Genomic DNA, 20527 nt, shown 5'->3' on the forward strand with positions numbered 1-20527 from the left:
CCCTCACATCAGCGCCGGGAGGGGGAAGTGCTAGAGGAGCTCTTTCACTGCACTGCTGCTCCGCTCTGCACATTCCCAATAGCCTCAGCTCGTATTTTAACACGCTATCACACAGGCCATCTATTGATACTGCAGCCACACATTTCTTTTATGCTGACAGTCGGATGCGGAGGGAGACTTTACAAATTAATCGGCTCTGGCCTCATAAAAAAAACTTCAGAGAACCGATAAAATAATATTTAATTACAAAAAAAGCATACATAAAAGTAATTATCAATAAAATATAAAATACAACAACAATAAAGATGCACTGATTTCATGATTTTGAAAACAACAAAATTGCTAGAATAAAAAAAACCCTTGTATACACTACCAATAAAAGTTGTTGAACAGTAAGATTTTTAATGTTTTTTAAAAGACTTTTCTGCTCATCAAGCCTGCATTTATTTGATCCAAAGTGCAACACAAATAGCAAAAATATATTTTAAAATGTAATTTATTCCTGTTATTTCAAAGCTGAATTTGTAGCGTTATTGCTACAGTTACATGATCATTCAGAAATTATTCTAATATTCTGATTTGCTGCTCAAAAAACATTTAATATCATTGTTGAAAACAGCTGAGTGGAACTGTTTCATGTTTCTTTGATGAATAGAAAGTTCAGAAGAACAGCATTTATCATCACCTATGATCAATTTAAAGCATCCTTGCTAAATAAATATATGCAAATCAGCATATTAGAATGATTTCCGAAGGATCATGTGATAATGAAGACTGGAGTAATGATGCTGAAAATTTTGATTTGATCACAGGAATAAATTACATTTTAAAATATATTCAAATAGAAAGCAGTTATTTAAATATTAAAAATATTTGCTGTATTTTAGATATAATAATTCTATACATGGATATATTAATTTCTACTTCTACTCAATTTTAAGAAATTCAATTTGACATGATTAAATGAATAAATAAATAAAAAAAAAAACGTGTCTTGCACCACTTTGATTTTAACACAACAATTAAATTTGTCATTCTTTGATAGATCTGCCTGTAGTAGATGACCCCAGGTTTAGGATAATGGGTTTTAGATATTGCATAATGGCAGGGTCAAGTCCATTTCAAGGCTACTGCCAGTGATATCCTTATCAAGATTGTCCGTGATGGTTGGTCAAGTTATAAATGGGTAATATGCGACTTATTTAGTTCAGTCATACAGTACACCAACACACAGATTTTGTGGACATTAACACACTAATGCAATTCTATCAGCAAAAAGCTCAACATATACAAAGCTCAAAATACAGAGTATTCAAACACAAAGTCTTTTGTACAAACTATAATCACCATATAACACTGCCCAATCTATTCCACTTGTCACTTTAATACAATTGTAGACATGGTATTAATTCAAATACAGTTTTTTTTTTTTTTCCCATATAAAGAACTACTGGAAAGCCACAAGGGCACACATGCCTGTATACTACGGCAGCTCTGAGCGCATTTCTCGAAATTGTTTAATTTGATGAGGGTAAGGGCAGCTGGGAATAGGAGCTAATGTGGAATCTGAGGAATTGCTCCATGCGGTAGGGGGCCCCTTTAAGTCTAACAAACTGAGGGAGGTCCGAGCCGAGGTCTAGAGGCCTTGGATAAATAAACTAGGGAGATGACCATGCGCTGTCCAGAAATCTGCCATCACACAGCCCCTAAACATAAACGGCCACAGCCCGGCCCTGCCTGTGTAAAGGTAAGCTCCGAAAAGAACGAAGCACGGCTATCAAACGACAGCTGAGAGGCTCCGCAGGCAAAGACGTGTTTATTTTCCCCAAAAAGCTTCAGGGCTGAATTTATTTATCTTATGAAGGCATCAGCACCATGAACGAATTGCTTTGAAACCACCAGCCGAGAAGGTTTTGATGGCAGCTGACGCATGTGAGCATCAGCAAACGTGTACTTGGGTTTGTATTACATTTGAAACCATCCCTGTTCCACACATCAACAGTTTTTGAAATTATTACTTTTATGTAGCAATGGTGCTTTAAATTGACATTTGTAATGTTACAAAAGATTTCTATTTCAGATAAATGCTGTTCTTCTGAACTTTCTGTTCATCAAAGAAACCTGAAAAAATTCAACTCAGCTGTTTTCAACATAATAATAATAATAATAAATGCTTTTTGAGCAGCAAATCAGAATATTAAAATGATTTCTGAAGGATCATGTGACTGGAGTAACGATGCTACAAATTCAGCTTTGAAATCACAGGAATAAATTACATTTTAAAATATATTTAAATAGAAAACAGTTATTTTAAATAGCAAAAATATTTACTGTTTTTGCTGTACTTCAGATCAAATAAATGCAGGCTTGGTGAGCAGAAGAAACTTTTTTAAAAAACATTAAAATCTTACTGTTCAAAAACTTTTGACTGGTATTGACATGCCAATTGTACTACAATATTGCTAAGCAACACATTATATTAAATAAAGTTTTGATTAAGTTTAAATAAGAAAACAAGTAATGTACTGTCAATATGAATACAAATTTCAATTTTTCTTTCTTACTATTTCCAGATATTCCACGCTAATGGCTGTGGCAGAAAAGCTTTGGTAAGTATTACATTTCAATATTTTCAAAATTAGTCTTGTTTCTGCGGTTTTAAAATAATAGTCACTTCTTATTAGTGTTCTCAATTAGGTAAGTCTCTCTCTGTGTACGAAAAATGATGTTATTATGAAGTTATTTCAAAATCAAGAACATGACCCCAAAAAATGACCCCAAAAGGAAAAATGCATTAATATTATATTTAAGCATTGATATTACTATTTGACTACAAAACTGGCACAGCCAGGAACATGAAATCAGCCATGTGGAATTTTTCACATACTAGAAACCTGTGGCATTGTGCTCTGGAAATATCCTTAAGAAAGGAAGTCAAAATTTGTATTCAAATTGGCAGTGGCTGACTGTTTTGATGTGGATAAAGGCATGGGGAGACACTAGCCTCCAGCTAACATTCAGGACTTGTTTGGCGAATGTTTACAAAGCTTAAAATATTCTTAGCCCCCAAAGTGCTTTGTGACACACTGATGTGTACATGTTGGCATTGTGAGGGTCCGTCAGTCTCAAAAGGGAAAGACCCGCCACCCACAGCCACAGATAAGATTAATTATGATAATGTATTTCTTTGCCCTTTGTCATCGTAATGAATGGCTCGCTTAAAAAACTTTTTCAGCCGTCTTTGTTTGTGGCCCTTTAACAGGGGTATTGTTGGGACAAAACTAGCAGGTGGCAAGATGAAATCAGACCCCTTTGTTTTCTTACTTATCTCTCTCTTCTTATTTAATCCCTGGATGTATATATTCTGTATGTATTTGATAGAATTCATCAAGCCTGGTCTTAAACTATGAACTGAAAAGCAGAACTCAAAGAAGATACTGCAGAAATTGTCCACATTCAAACCAAAAAAAGTTAGGTACAGGTGCATGACACAATTCTGCAGTCACTGCAAATCATCCGTCTTCTCTTGCATACAGCGCTTTACATTTTTGAGAATCTGTTAAGTGGTTTGATTCGTCCTTGGCTTTACTTCTTCAGAAAGAACAGAGCCAGTCAAAGGGTTGTAACTTCGCTGGGGTCGTGCGAGATAAACAAGCTCGGACGTTATTTAGCGAGCGTCCCGGGGAGTGTTGTAAAGCAGCCAGTATGTTGATTTCAAAGAGCGCGCTGTCCCTCACATGTCATAGAGGTTATTGGCCTTTACAGGCCACACAGCTTCCATACTGTCTTTGTTCAGCAGTAAGAAAGTACTAATTGTTAAGTGTGTGTGCACTGAAGGTGGGCGTGAGGGTTTGCAGGAGGCTTGTGGGGGATGCGGCGTCTTAAAAGGAGGCGAAAAAGAGAGGAAATTTCGTTTGTGCCTCAAGAACACAGAAGACAAATTGAGGAAGTGTTCTGTTAATGTGTAGGGGTCAGCAGAAAACATGCAGGTTTTCTGCCACTTGGGTGGCCAGCGAGCCTCTCACCACCCTCCACCATGCTTAGGACTTCAGCCTAGCATCTCTCCACCCCTCCCCACTGACTACACACACACCGCCCACCCTCAAAACCCGCCCCCCCACACACACATACATTCATGCAGTCCCTTGGAGCAAAGGCGGCGACCGTGCCTGTCATTTGGTCAATCAGGTCACTGGCTCTCATGGGGTCTACACTATCCCAGTTGAAGACTGGAGGATGTAACAAATTGCATATTTATATTCAGGTCACTATGATTTATGATGACTCACAAGTACTCCTGGCTTACAGCGCTCACTGTAACTACCACTTACACCCATTCATCCACAGACTTCCCTGACAAACATGTTCAATTAAAAAAAGAATCAATTATCTATCTATCTATCTATCTATCTATCTATCTATCTATCTATCTATCTTTCTTTTATATTTCTATCTACACATCTATCTATACAACTATATCTATATTTATATCTGCACATCTATCTATCCATCTATATCTATCTACGCATCTATATCTATCTTTATAAAACTATCTGTATAACTATATTTCTATCTACACATCTCTATCTATCTATATATCTATCTATCTATCTATCTATCTATATCATCTGTCTATACATCTATATACAACTATCTATATTTCTATCTACACATCTATCTATCTATATCATCTGTCTGTCTATACATCTATACATATATATATATACAACTATCTATATTTCTATCTACATATCTATCTATACATCTATGTCTTATCTATACAACTATATCTATATTACTATCTATCTATCTATCTATCTATCTATCTATCTATCTATCTATCTATCTATCTGTCTGTCTGTCTGTCCGTCTGTCTATGTATATCTGAAACGTTTGCTTAATTATATTTTGACTTTAATTTTTGCAGTGGTTTTTTTTCTCCTTTTGGCTCTGCTTTTATTAAAATCAATTTCAGATGTGATATGTTTGTTAATAATTGTTTTCTTTAAAAAACAACAACAACAACAACAACAACAAAACATTGGTCAAAATGTAACATTTAAAATTTTTCAAGAAGACCCATACTTTTTCAATACTTTAAAAAAGGATCTAAAATATACACTATGGTTTGGAGTTTGTAAGTTCTTATACTCACCAAGGCTGCATGTATTTGATAAAAAAGAGTAACATAGTAAATTAAATTGTATTTAAATAATAAAAAAAAACTATTTATCTTTAATATATTACATTTAAATGATGACAAAGTGGAATTTCCAGCAGTCATTACTCCAGTCATTCATGTCTCATGATCCTTCAGAAATCATTCTAATATGCTGATTTTCAATATTAAAAATTGCTGCTTAATATTTCTATGAAAACAATGATTAAATTTTTTTTTTGATGAATAAAAGTTCAAAAGAACAGCATCTTTGCTAAATAAAAGTACCACAATACTACATCAGACTACCTGTTTAATCGCCATGCCGTGTTTGACTCAGTTTGGCACATCTTAAAACTCATCTCGCTTATGAGCAGGCCTAGAAAACCGGGCTGGAAGCTACACAGAGACAGCGAGGTGGGCCTGATATACGATCTGCCAGTTGACATCTGATCCCAGGCCCAGGAAAACACAAGCATCTGTCACATTTGGCCCAAAGGGTGGGGAATGACACTGAACACAGCTCCGCACAGCTCCAAACCAACACAGCCATGGGGACTCCAGCTCTGGGAGGCTTTGTCTAAATATACAAACCTTTAAAAAACAACTGCTGCCACATCTCCTGAGCCAGGTCTGGTGGTCCGAGCGCGGACACTGCGGCGAGAGGGGGCAAAGGCCACGACATCTGATTAGTTATCACACTGACAAAATGGAGGACACATGTTTCGTATTAGCAGACGACAGGCGTTCAGAAAGGACCCGAGGCATTTGGCGGGGGTTTAATTATTTCGTTTCTACTTAACGTGCGCAATGCATTATAGCACCAAACAATTTAATAAACATTATGTGTCTCCGGGGGACAATTTATTACTTAAAAAAGTTATCATCAAGCCGTTTGGGGAGAAATCCCAGCACTACCGTGGATCCCAATGAGCTTAATCTGCCAAAGGTCTTATATCATAATAAAGAAAAAAAGGGAGGTTGAATGGAACAGTGACAATCTCATAAATACACAAATTATTTTATGGATTCAAAGACAGCAAGGGGAAGCACGAAAGAGATGTCACTGTGAAATATTTCATTACGTCCAAAAACAAAGCTTGTGTTTGAAGACATTGAACATGCAATCATTCCACCGCTGACGCTAAATGACTTGGACTGGCCCTAAAAACAATCCGTTGGAATAGTTATAAATCACGCACAGCATCTTCCTCGGGTTCTGAATCCGTCGTCACCGGGGAACCGGGGACCTGTAATTTAAGAGATGCACAAGTGCTGGAATGCTATAAATCGTTGACAGCAAAGAGGAAAATCTTTAGGAAGTACTCCTTTTAGGCATTTCGTGAAAGCCTGCGAGTATGGGAGAGAAAAAGAGACTGTTAGTAGTTGCTGTCTGACTGGGTGGTCCATTTCTTTCAGTCTTTTTGTGTACAAATAAACTTATCCCCATTGTGGTTATCTGTTCCTTTCAGCACCAGAGCATGCAGTCCCAGTCACGGTGGTCACGCAGATGGGTGATGGGATATCCACTGGACAAACAATCACAAACTACACAGACACCCACCAAGATCAACACCTGCAACCAAACACCATTTATGAACCCAGTTTCAATCTAACACTTTACAGCCATTTATGCCACATGATAGCGCATAATAAAATATCAAGAGGAAGTGATGGTATCAGATGGTTCTTTGATATATTTACACTGTGTGTGTGTGTGTGTGTGTATACAGACAGTGATATCACTATCCATTTACTATGGTGTATATTTTTTTAGAGCTGACAATTTAAAATGAAGAAAAAATGCATATTTGACAAGTTTACTGTTATATAATTAAAAAAAAAAAGTTTATATTTTCATAACAAAATTAAGTTAAAAGTGTATTTATTACTCATATTGAAATTAACATTAGCGTTGATAATAACAATAAAAAAATCATATTAAATTGACTTTCGTACCACTTTTTGAAATGTTTATATTTTCATAGAACTAAATTAGGTTCAAATTAATTATTCGTATTCAAATTAACATTAGCATTAATAATAATATCAAAATAATATTAAACTGATTTAAAACTAGTCAAAAATCCTTATTCAAGTTATTTACTTTTATATCACTTTTTAAAATGTTTATCTTTTCTTAATACTAAAATAAGTTAAGTAAAAATTATGAATTATATTAAAATTAACAGCATTAATAATAACATACAAAATATTACTAAATTGGTTTAAAACTAGTGAAAAATCCTTAAAGTTTTTTTATATTTATATTACTTTTTAATTATTTGTATCTTTTCATAATACTAAAATAAAAGTATATTATTCATATTAAAATTAACATTAGCCTTAATAATAATAATAATAAATTGATTTAAAATTAGTGACAAATCTTTTTCAATTTACTTTATCACTTTTTAAAATGTTTATATTTTCATAATACTGAAATAAGTTAAAAGTGTAATTATTATTCATATTAAAATTAACATTAGCATTAATAATAATAATAATAATAATAATAATAATAAATTGGTTTGAAACTACTGAACATTTCTTAATCAAGTTATTGACTTTAATATCACCTTTTAAAATGTTTATACTTTCATAATACTGTTAAAAGTTAAAAGTGTAATTATTCATATTAAAATTAACATTAGCATTAATAATAATAATAATAATAATAATAATAATAATAATAATAATAATAATAATTACAATAATGAGTTGATTTTAAACTAAGGAAAAATTATTATGCAAGTCAATTAATTAATTAATTAATAATAATAATAACTACTTATAATGATTACACTTAACTTTATTTTAATATTATGAAAATATAACATTTATAAAAAGTGATATAAAAGTAAATAACTTAAGAATTTTCACTAGTTTTAAATCAATTTAGTATTATGTTATTATTATGTATTCTCTTATTATTATTTAAATGTTAATTTTAATATAAATAATAATTACACCTTTTAGTATTATGAAAACAAAAATCTTAAAAAAATGATAAAAGTAAGTAACTTGAATAAGGATTTTCTCGTTTTAAATTTAATTTAAATTCAGTAACAAAAAATAATACAAAACTACTTTTATATCTCTTTTTAAAATGTTTATATTTTCATAATACTAAAACAAGTTTAGTGTAATTATTATTCATAGTAAAATTAAAATTAGCATTAACGATAATAATAATAATAATAATAATAATAATAATAATAATAATGATAATAATAATAGAGTTTACTTTAAACTAGGGAAAAACATTATGCCTGTTATTTAATTTTATATCACTTTTTAAAAATATAGATCCACATTTTAATAATACTTTGTTGAAAGTGTAATTATTGTTTATAGTAAAATTAAGTTTATCATTATTTAAATTAGCATTAATGACATTCACGATTATGTTAATAATATTTACATTTTCAAAATTCAATATTAACTATATTAATCAGCATATTATTAACCATATTATTATTATTTAAATTTGCTAATAACTACACATTATTATTATTATTTATTAATGCTAATGTAAATAATAATAATAATAGAGTTTATTTTAAACTAGGGAAAAATCATAATGCCTGTTATTTACTGTTATATCACTTTATAAACATTTAATAATACTTTATTGAAAGTGTAATTATGGTTTATAGTAAAATTAAGTTTATCATTATTTAAATTAGCATTAATGACATTTACATTAATGTTAATAATATTTACATTTTCAAAATTCAATATTAACTATATTAATTAGCATATTATTAACCATATTATTATCATTTAAATTTGTCAATAACTATACATTATTATTATTATTATTATTATTATTATTTATTCATGCTAATGTTAATAATAATAATAATAATAACAACAATATCACTTAATTTTGCATTATTTTTATTATTAATGAATACATAATAATAACAGCAATTACTTTATCATTAATTACTTATTTTAAAGAACACAATAAAGAGATACTTTAATAAATTGTACTATTTGTATTTATTTCAACATATTTTAAATGCTAAAAACACCATGGTACATTTTGTAAGTGACTGCACCTACCAAACTGGTGAAATAATAAAAACAAAAAACCCAGAAGCCTTGAGATAAATAAATCCATTTTTATTTGGACACATAAAAAATGGATCCCGTGCAGGGGTCATGCACATGGAAGCAGGTTGATGTGGGCGTCGCGGGGCCTGTGATCCGTCTCCACCAGGGTTCTAGATCTCCATGAGCTGGTCTGATCCAACAATGACCTCATTGGTTCTTTCAGCTGTGAGGAGAAAGAACAAGATTCTCAGAACGAGTTGTCAAGCATCTGTCGTGCCTCAAAGGAGAAGAGCAGTGTGTTCTGTTAAGATTCAACAGTCAGCTTCAATTCAAATGAGTCACTGAAGTGACCGTTTCAATGAATCAAAGACAGGAAAATGCCTTTTTTTTGTTTTTAAGTTTATCTGGAGTTTACCTTTGTGGGTCATTCCATCACACACTGACAAGCAAACAATTTACAAATGTGTCAGGCTTATACACACTCGCTTAGGAAGGATGATATCCTCTTGCCGAACGCGGCTATTCCAAACTAAACGTTTGAGAGCGAGATTAATGATCCATATAAAGACATATTTTAGTGTGAAGGAATCCACACAAAAGACTGTTTTTGTGTTCAGAGTTTGGGGAAAGACAAATAGAGCGTGCTATGCCAGAGAGAGAGAGAAAGAAAGAGCGAGAGAGGGACGAACACAAAAAGAGAAGGTTGGAACAAGAGAGTCTAAACAGTCTGAGGAAAGGTACGTCATCAGCCTCCGTAACACCTGCAAATCTACTGCACCTTACGACGCGGTGCCGAGCGGCAGGCCGGGTGGTCCTGGACGTACAGCCCCGTCTGCAGGGCCTGGGATGCTTTTAGCAGCCATAACCCAACACGCTCAATCCCCTAAGGACAAGGATGCTGGGAACACAGAACCTTATAGAGAAAGCATTGGGCTGGAGTTTATGAGATGTCTATCACTCCTTTGTGGCTAACGCACACGAGCAGCCAGTAGCGGTAAACAGGCTGGGAATAGACAAAGTGAGAGAGAATGAGAGAAAGACACCGAGACGGCGGAGAAAGAGAGAGTGTGTGTGAAGTCGACTGTATTAGACCACCATAGTGGAGCGGCTATAAAGTCCACTAAGAGTTGTCTAATCACTCAGCAGCTGTTTAAAAAGGTTACAAGTGTACCAGAGTCCAAAGTAGGGGTAATATATAAACTACAAGTCAACACAAATCTTGGCATGTACTGATTACGGCCAATAACGACATTTTTTCCAAATATTTTTATGCTATAGCTGATAATACTAATGATGGATATATCAACACTGATTTGTACGGAAGCCTGTTTCTGCCACTGAATAAATAATAAAAAAAAAAAGGTAATTGCAGCTTTTCGACTTACAGTTCAGACTTTTTTTCTTGCAATTGCAAGTTTACATCTTGCAATCCTGATGATATAAGAATGTCATATCGGAATGATGATATAAACTCTCAATTGCAAGATATAAACAGGAAATTCTACAATTTTATATGTGATATAAACTTGCAATTGCGAGTTATACATTTAGAATTGCTAGGTATAAAGTCAGAATTGCGGGATAGAAACTTGCTATTCTATTATATCTTTATTTCTTAGAATTGTTTAATATAAACTCGCAATTTTGAGAAATAAAGAAAAAAAAAAAGAATTGCGAGATTATATCTCCCAAGTCTGGCTGTATAACTCAATTCTGACTTTGTCTTGCAATTTTGAGTTTAAAATCACAATTCTGAGAAAAGTCAGAATTGCGAGATCTGAACTCGCAATTGCGAGAAATAAGTCAGAACTGCAACTTTGCTTCATATCTTGCAATTCTGACTTATTACTCACAATTCTGAGCTTATTTCTCATAATTCTGAGAAGAAAAGTCAGAATTGCGAGATATGATCTCACAATTGCAAAAAAAAGTCAGAATTGCGACTTTATATCCCGAAATATGAAGTCAGAATTGCAGGATATAAAGTCGCAATTCTGACTTTATTCTCATAATTGTGAATTTATATCAGTTCTGAGTTAGTAAGAAGTCAGAATAGCAAGATATAAATTTCTCATAATTCTAAGCCAAAAAAAAAAAGTCATAATTGTGAATTTATATCAGTTCTGAGTTGGTAAGAAGTCAATTCACAATTGCGAGATATAAACTTTTTTTCTTTATTTAATAATAAGAAAAAATCTAAAGAAAATATAAAGAAAAAAGTAATTGTTTAAATAAGTTTATATCTTAAAATTTTGGCTGTAGAACTCACAATTGTGAGTTTATAACAGGCAATTTTGACTTTTAATTTGCGTTTATATCTCAGTTCTGAGAATAAAATCATGACTTTTTTTCTCAGAACTGGCAATTTATATCTCACAAGTTTGAGTTAGTAAGAAGTCAGAATTGCAAGATATAAACTCGCAATTCCAAGAAAAGTCACAACTCGCAATTCAATTTTTTTTTCTTTATTTCTTAGAATTGCGTGATGTAAATTCTGAGAAATAAAGAAAAAATTGTTTAGACGAGTTTATATCTTGAAATTCCAGCTGCAAAACTCAACTGCAAGTTTATATCATGCAATTTTGACTTTGTCTTGCAATTTTGAGTTAATATCAATTCTGAGTGAAAAAGTCAGAATTGTGAAATGCGAACTCACAATTGGGATAATAAAGTCAGAATTGCAACTCTGCTTTATATCTCGCAATTCTGACTTTATTACTCTCAATTGTGAGCTTTTTCTCATAATTCTGAGAAAAAAGTCAGAATTGCAAGATGTGACATCACTACTGCAAGAAAAAAGTCAGAATTGCGTGATATAAACTCACAACTGCAAGAAAAAAATAGCAACTTTGCTCTATATCTTGCTATTCTGACTGTATTACTCGCAATTGTGAGCTTATATCTCATAATTCTGAGAAAACATTCAGAAATGTGAGATAAGTCACAATTACCTTTTATTTTTTATTCAGTGGTAGAAAAAAATGGTCATCCATCGATTTGTCTAATATTTTATTATTAATTTTATACGTTTTACTCAAAAACTTTCAATATAGAATTGCACTTGCTCTAAGTGTAACCAGGCATTAAAATGAAATTAACAGAATAAATGGGAAAACTGGTGAATTACATGCGTAAATATTATTATTAGAAATATATAATTTTTTTTTTTTTTTTTTTTGAATTTTTTTTCTTTTTTTCGGCACAGATGCATTGCATTGACAAAGTTAATTTATAGTTATTTATAGTTAATTAATAGTTAATTAACAGTTATTTATAACATTTATAAAATTAGGAAATATTTCTCTTTTTATCATATCTTTGGTCAAATTAATACAGTCTTGGTAAGTATAAAAGGTTTTTAAAAACATTTTTAAAAAATCATACTGACTTTTCAATGGTAGTGTAAATGTATAAGATCACAAATTCACAAAATGAAAATAAATATAAGAAAATAAATAAAACGTCATATTATTAAGACATTAACTGTTGCATTAATTTTGATTAATGGAATTTCCACACAATATGATCTTCCTAATGTAAAATCTTAATCTTGATCTTAGGATCACAAATGACAGATGCTTCTTGACAGTTTTTAATAAGATCTATCACACTTATTAACACTTTTGTAACCCATCATATTGTGACCAATAAATCATGCATCCGTAAAAACCTCTCAAAGACAATGATAGTATACATAAACATCTCAGATATCAAGGTTGTTTCTAAAACATTACCCTTTTAAATCGGTGCACAAATTTTAATCTACCATAACGTTTAAGCTACATAACCATCAGAGGGAATCTTTAAATTTTCAAGCTCAACCTCAAAGGAAAATCAGCCTTTTTATTTCAGGAGGGTAGACACATCAAAAACCGAGCAGCGACTCTTTAATGAACTTAATTTCTCTTTTTGACTTAACGTTAAATTTGTGCATCTGTGTACAAAGGAGCGAGTGTCAACCTCAGGGCTACTGAAGGGGATTTATTGCAGTTATTATAAGCAATGCTTTTTAAATAATAGGTTACATTAACCTCTGCTCTGGGTTTTTCTGGGATAACTTTGAATCGTGGTTTCTTGCTGCGCTTAAAGCGCCGAAGCTGGAGGGCGGGTGTGCGTCGGGGGAAGTACAGGGGGTCTAGCTTGTAATTTGGGATTTCTGGGAGCACTTCAATAAGACTAAGCATTTTAGAGGTTATGGCCAACTAATCGAGTCCAGCTCGAGAGTGATGATGGAGAGGTGGGGGGTGGAGATGTAGAAAAGTTGCAGGGGGGCGGGAGGGGGGTCAGTCGAGGCAGCAACACCCTGTTGTTCAGTCAATTAGACTGTGCAGCCTCTGGACATCTTAGGGCCGCCTTAAGGCACTGTCATTGATGGAGAGGTTAGAGACCAGGCGCGGACCACCCGGAATACAAGACCCTGAAGCCACACACGCGCAAATAGACGCACACAAACCTCGCAGTGATCTAAGACGGCGAGGATTAGGCATATTAAAAAATAAAGCTCAATTGTACACACAAGCTTAGGTTTTAATACGCTATTAAAACAGATTAAAACGCACATACACACACAAGATCACACAAACGAACAGGCAGACATGGGCGTGAGAGTGCACACATAAACACAAACACAAAAGGCTGGATTTAATACCAACACAGCGGAACTACAGAAGTGTAGAGTGTGTGTTTTTGTGCGTGTAGTGTAACGCTCAGAGCGCTGGACCGCAGCTTTCTTACCCTCTGGTTCTACGCGTTGGCCGCTCCCCACGAGACAGTACTTGATGTCAGCTCCGCGTCCAATCACTGCGTTGTTGCAAATCACGCTACCTTGAATGTTACACCTGGGGAAAAGAGAATAGCGTCGGATAAGTGTCATTCCAAGGTCCGTACAACAAACACATACATTACAGTCAATAGTTTAGGGGTCATTACTCTAGTCTTCAGTGTCACATGATCCTTCAGCAATCAGTCTAATATGCTGATTTAGTGCTCAAGAAATGTGCTGAAAACATTTGTGCTGCTTAAAGGATTAGTTCACTCCTGAATTAATTTCCGGATAATTTACTCACCCCCATGTCATCAAAGATGTTCATGTCTGTCTTTCTTCAGTCGAAAAGAAATTAAGGTTTTTCAGAAAAACATTGCAGGATTTTTCTCCATATAGAGGACTTCAATGGGGATCAATGGGTTGACGGTCCAAATTGCAGTTTCTATGCAGCTGCAAAGGACTCTACACAATCCCAGCCAAGAAATAAGGGTCTTATCTAGCAAACCGACTGGTCATTTTCTAAAAACAAATACTCATCTCGCGTTTAGACTTCTTCACGAATCGCATAATCACGTTGGAAATGTCATGCGTGGTTAGTTCTTCATCTGTGTACTCTGGTTCAAAAAGGTAGGTTAAGGAGAAAAACTCCATCGCATTTTCTCCTCCATCCATTTTTTTTTTTTTTTAGAAAATTACGATTCTCTTTGGCTGGGATAGTCTAGAGCCCTTCGAAGCAGCATTGAAACTGCAGTTTGGACAACCCGTTGGCTTCCATTAAAGTCCACTATACAGAGAAAAATCCTGGAAAGTTTTCCTAAAAAAACTTAATTTCTTATTGACTGAATAAAGAAAGACATTAACATCTTGGGTAACATGGGGGTGAGTACATTTTCAGGAAATTTTAATTCTGGAGTTAAATATTATTTAAAAATCTTTGTGGAAACATACTTTTCAGGATTCTTCAATGAATATGAAGTTCAAAAACAGCATTTTACATTCTAATTGTATTTACTGTCATTTTTGATTATTTTAAGGCATTCTTGCATAATAACACTAATTTCTTTTAAAAACAAAAAAATTAGGCCAGTATTTGAGAGTCATATGTGTTGATACCTACATATATTTAGCTAGGAGTGTTAGAGACAAAAGTGTTGGCTCTTCATTGGCTCATTTAGTTCAAAATAGTTAAGATATGTTTTTAAAGGAATTTTAAAAGGATCATCAGATGCAAAGTTCACTTTTACATGTTGTTTGAACATTAATGTGTGTTGGCAGTGTATGTACACATCTGCCCATAATGATAAATATCCATGCAGTGGTTTTTAATTAATCTGTAAAAATAGCATCCCCTTTTTCAAATCGAGCCATTCTCGATTTGACACCGACAGAGGTTGATTGACATGAGCGTCTTACCTCAGACAAGAATATCAGATCGAGCGATTGAGGTGTTGTGTTGCCGGATGTAATAATGAACATAGTGGTCGTCATTTACTCCCAACATCTGAGCCGCTGAAGATGCAGTGGCTAAATGCAGCTAAAGTAAACAGGCTCGTCACTCCACAGAGAGAGGGGCGGGATGAGCAGAGCTCATTTGCATTTAAAGGAACAATCCCTCAAAATGGGTTGATTTTTGCAGAGCTCATTTTGACAAGGTAAAAAGGGTGTTGTTTTACACTACCACTGAGAATTTTTAACCAAAGTATATTATAGACTTTTCATTAAGACCCTAAAAAAAAATATCAACTTGTGGAAAATGGGCATCCTTGACCCCTTTAAATGAATATTGAGTTTAAGAAATGTCCATTTAATTTCAGATTTATTTTATTATTTATTTATATTATTTATTAACAAGAAAGGTTAGACTATGAATTGGGAAAAGCAGACGCTACATACCAAAAAAAAAACTAGACTTCACGTAAATTTGTTAAAGAATGCTCAAATAGCTATATGCGCAAAAACAAATGTCTCAGAGTAAGTGGAAGTTATCATTTATGAATCGTTCACAATAGCATAAGTAATGTCATTTCAGAAAGCAAATAGTCAGTACTGATTTTGTTGCTTAAAGGGATGATTCACCCAAAAAAAAACTCTGTCATTAATTACTCACCCTCATGTTGTTCCAAACCCGTTAAGACCACCCATCTTTGGGACTTGAATGAAGTTGATTTTGATGAAATCCGAGAGGTCTCTGACCCTGCATAGACAGCAACCCAACTGACATGTTGAAGGCCCAGAAAGGTAGTAAGGACATCATTAAAATAGTGATGATGTCTACACTACCTTTCAGGGCCTTGAATGTGGTAGTTGCATTGGCGTCTAATATGCAGGGTCAGAAAGCTCTCAGATTTCATCACAAAAATCTTAACTTGTGTTCTGAAGAACAACAAAGGTCTTACAGGTTTGGAACGGCACAAGAGTGAGCAATTAATGACTGAATTTTCATTTTTGGGTGAACTATTCCTTTAAACGTTGATCTCTGCACATATGCATCAACGTCTTTTAAGACGTTAAATATGTTGTTTTAAGTCAAAAGCAGTTGAAGCACAACCGAGACTCTACTGCACTGCACTCAATCTAGCCGTTTTTGAACTCAATAACACATCTTGTGTAAACACCCCATCTTTAACACTAGATATCAAGCAGTAAATACCTTGCCACATTAAAATAATACAGGAAGTACATTAGTAAAGCACCACTGACAGTGCTTATACGCAACATGGCTTCTTTTCGAAAAGCGTAGTTTACGTCTGGAAGCATATTTGAGCATAATGAAAGGCTGATATTTGTGTATGCGAGTTGTAGCGAAGTGCTTGGGAGCCTGGCTTTGAACTATGTGCAGTTGGACGCGCACACACACATCCCTGTGCTGCTGTCTGTTTACACCATACAAAGAATAATATTTTCCTGGGATCGCTTTGGCACCATAAAACTTTATTTGCACAGTTTTATGTTTACTTGGTTTGCCTGGGCCAACTCTTAACTTTTTCTGCACTCTCTTGCGGTGAAACATATTTACCACGAGTGTTCGGCTTTCATGTCTTTTTGCTAATTGCACAGCTGAGGGTCCTGTCCTTTCCTCACCCGACCCTATTACATCCCCCGCCTCCCCATCACCACCACACCAATCTGAAACCTGATAGCTCAATGTTTTCCCCAGGCTTGTTTTATTTTCCTTTAGGAAACATTAGCATATATATTAAAAACAACATCGGGCTTATGACGTCAAGGAGCGTTTTTTAGTGTCCGGATGTCACAAGACCTACAGGAAGCGCCATTTCACACTTTCTCCAACCATATAGCGGTGCAAAATTTAAAACCACAACTTTTTATTAAACACTCCAAGGTTTTCAGCTCACGGAACAGGGACAGCGGACAGGGCGTCCCGTCTTCAAGATCAAGCAGCGTCGGACAGCGTGGCCCGTGTTGTAGCTGACGGAGGCAGGTTTCTATTGGCAGCTACACAGGGCGCTCTATTCAGGTGCACGGGTGTGTACAAGAGCGAGAGCGAGCGAGCGAGGTTTGAAGAAAGAGACGGAGCGGGTGAGACAGAGGGGGTAGATGGGAGATTACAAGGATTGGAGTTTTAAACAGAGAGACCACCAAAGATGCAGTTGCTGAAATACCACTAATTACTGACACTATGCTCCTCCTCGCTGTGACCCCCCCCCCCCCATTGCCCTCCACCCCCATCGTGCCCCCCCTTCCCATCAACCCCGAACCTCCCGAGCTTTGTAAACAACCACTCCTACATGCAAACAAAGGGCCGAAAAATGCAAGTGGCGCTTTTAAATGCCAGGGATTTCCTAATCCCTTCTTACTTTTTTATGTTTTGAAAGAGTTGCTGTTCCTTTCTTTCCTTCCTCTATCCTTTCTTTCACTCCACTCTTCATGCACAGGCTAATTCGTACATGAGGGTCGCCACATTGGCTCCAAGCTTGTTTTTTGAAGAGAAAAAAAACTGGTTTAAACCAAAGCGGTCTCCACCTAACAGGGTTCTTTTTCTTTACCATTTGGGACAGTTTGCGTTCAATGGCAAGCGAGATTGCCATTAACCCAAATCAGCCTAAATCTGTTTTTTGCAAAAAAAAAAAAACATTGTTCATTCACAAGTCTATGATCTCAGAAAAGAAGCATGCGAGTTTAGCGAAATGTGAATGTTTGCTGAAGCTTCGTGTAACACTTGTAGTGAGACACTTGTTTCTTTGGGAATCATTACATCTACATTCATCACTTTTCTGTTAATTTGTTGTACCGAGGGCCTGTTCAGGGTCAGCGAACACCTTTAGGGGTCTGACAACGCAAGTTTCTGCTTTTGCTCAGCACAACAAAAAGCAGCAGCATCCACCCCAACACCACCCGCAGGCAGAAGCAGGTCAGTCTCTCGGCGCATTATGTCTACGTCAAGCCCACTTTTAACCTAACAGACAAAATCTGAACTTTTGTTTCTACACGCTGAACATCTGATCCAGACCACTAAATGCTCTGGAGACAGACAATCTGTCTGTCATCCTACACTGTGGACGGTACAGGGCAACACGGGGTGCATGGGATTGCAAAAGATTATGTACACTACCATTTGAAAGCTTGAAATGTATATTTTTTTTTAGCCGGCAAGGATGTTTTTTAGTGAGAGTAAACACTTCTACATTGGTACAAATTGTATTATTTCAAATAAATTTTAAAATATTTCAAAGCAGCATTTTATTTATATAAAATAAATGTTCACACTTTCCTCAAGAATGCTAAGCAGCATATCCAGTTTCAACACTGATAGCAGTAAGAAATCATAGAATGATTTTTGAGGGATCATGTGACACTGAAGCAGGGTTTATACAGATACTGTAAAATTTAATTCCAGGACTTTTCAAGCACTACTTTTTTGATTTTCAAGAATTTCAATCAGAGATCTCACTTATCAAACAATGTCTTTCCAAACTAAATCAAATGATTGCGTGATACGCGATCTGAAGTCCTGATTTGAATTAAATGATTTGTAATATGCGATCCAATTGGAGCTTCGAAACAGTGAATTACTATGCAATTAACACCACGGTTAATTTTCGTAAAGTATTTTTAACTGTACTGCCTTAATGGTTTGATGTCTTCTACTGTTTAATAAAAAATAAAAATCAGGTAAAAATATTTGTGAAACCACTCTGAAATCTTGATCTGAAACAAATGATTTGCGATACACACTCTGAAGTCCTGAACTAAATCGAATGATTCACGAACCTGCACCAAAGTCTCGATCTGAATCAAGTGGTTCACGAACCTGCTCCGAAGTTCCGATCTGAATCAAATGATTCGCAATCCACAATTCAAATTTCCGACGTGAAGCAAAAGATTTGCGAACCTGCTCCAAAGCCCCAGTTTAAATCAAATGATTTTTGATACGTGCTCCAATGTCTCGATCTGAATCAAATGATTCACAAACCTGCTCCGAAGTTCCAGTCTGAATCAAATAATTCACGATATGCGAAGTTCCGATTTAAATCATATGATTTCTGACACAAGATCGGAAGTCACTATTTGAATCAAATGATTCGCGTTATGCGATCCAACTAGAGCGCTTCGAAACAGTGAATCACTGCAATGGTTTAACTGAATCAGAGTTTTGAAAAACTAAAATTCGATTTTACAAGCAATGTCAAAATTAAAAATGATTGGCTCTTTTAATTTGATTATTTTTTCGCTAGTGAATCACTTGAAATGAATGATGATCGAAGTCACAAGTTTGAATCAATGTGTGTATATATATATATATATATATATATGCATGAATAGTTCAGATGCAAAAGCCTCTAAATCCATCTGATGTTTTTCTTTAAAATGAGCATTTCTTTCTGGCTACTTTGTATAGGTTTCTATGTAAGTACTGGTACTTCTGATTGGGCTGAGGTGGGAATTTAGCGAGTTTGAAGTAAAAGTATTTGATGGACGTATACTATGTGTCAGGAGCATTTACTCAGTATCATTATCTCATCAAATCCTATGACTCTTCTAGCTCTGAAAATTTTAAAATTTCCCAATATTTCCAGGTTGCCATGACCACTAGAAAGCTGCCAAAAGAATTGGTACAAAATTGACATGTCATGTCTTTGTTGAAAAGTTATTTCCCAAAAGTATCTGCAAAGCATTTGGCTTTATTTGATCTATTGCGGCAACATGATTTGGTTATTTATTTAAACTATTTAGTTGAATACTGCTGTTTATTAGTATGTTTTCAAATATTATTACGTTTCACAATTCAAAGAATGCAAATGACGTGACTTTGGTCAAACATCCTGTCTGGGTTTGATTTACAACTAAATCACCCATTAAAAGGCTCTTTCTGAATCACATTCTCATAAACATTCAGAATGCACTTGAGAAAGATCACTTACCCTTCTTCAACAGTAACTCCGTTCATGATGATGGAGTTGGTGATCTTCACCTTCTCCTTGATTATAGTTGACGTGCCAACATTTGAACGCTTGATGGATGTCTTGTCAGATATCTGACAAGATGGCCCAATAATGCTGTCACTTCCAACCTAAAAGAAG

At 34.7% G+C, this 20527-nt stretch overlaps 1 protein-coding gene across 1 annotated transcript in view; it reads right to left on the reverse strand.

Moving 5' to 3' along the window:
* Positions 1–9268: 9268 nt before the first annotated feature.
* eif2b3 (eukaryotic translation initiation factor 2B, subunit 3 gamma) overlaps positions 9269–20527 on the reverse strand; it is a 49080-nt gene continuing 37821 nt past the window's right edge. Inside the window, exons 10-12 of the mRNA XM_051096254.1 lie at positions 20369–20517; positions 13955–14058; positions 9269–9443 (exon numbers count right to left, since the gene is read on the reverse strand). Of these exons, the coding sequence (XP_050952211.1) occupies positions 9391–9443; positions 13955–14058; positions 20369–20517 (306 nt within the window). The 3' untranslated portion in view covers positions 9269–9390. The remainder of the gene's footprint in view (positions 9444–13954; positions 14059–20368; positions 20518–20527) is intronic.

Source organism: Labeo rohita, chromosome 2 (assembly GCF_022985175.1).
Source record: "Labeo rohita strain BAU-BD-2019 chromosome 2, IGBB_LRoh.1.0, whole genome shotgun sequence".
Lineage (NCBI taxonomy): Eukaryota > Metazoa > Chordata > Actinopteri > Cypriniformes > Cyprinidae > Labeo > Labeo rohita.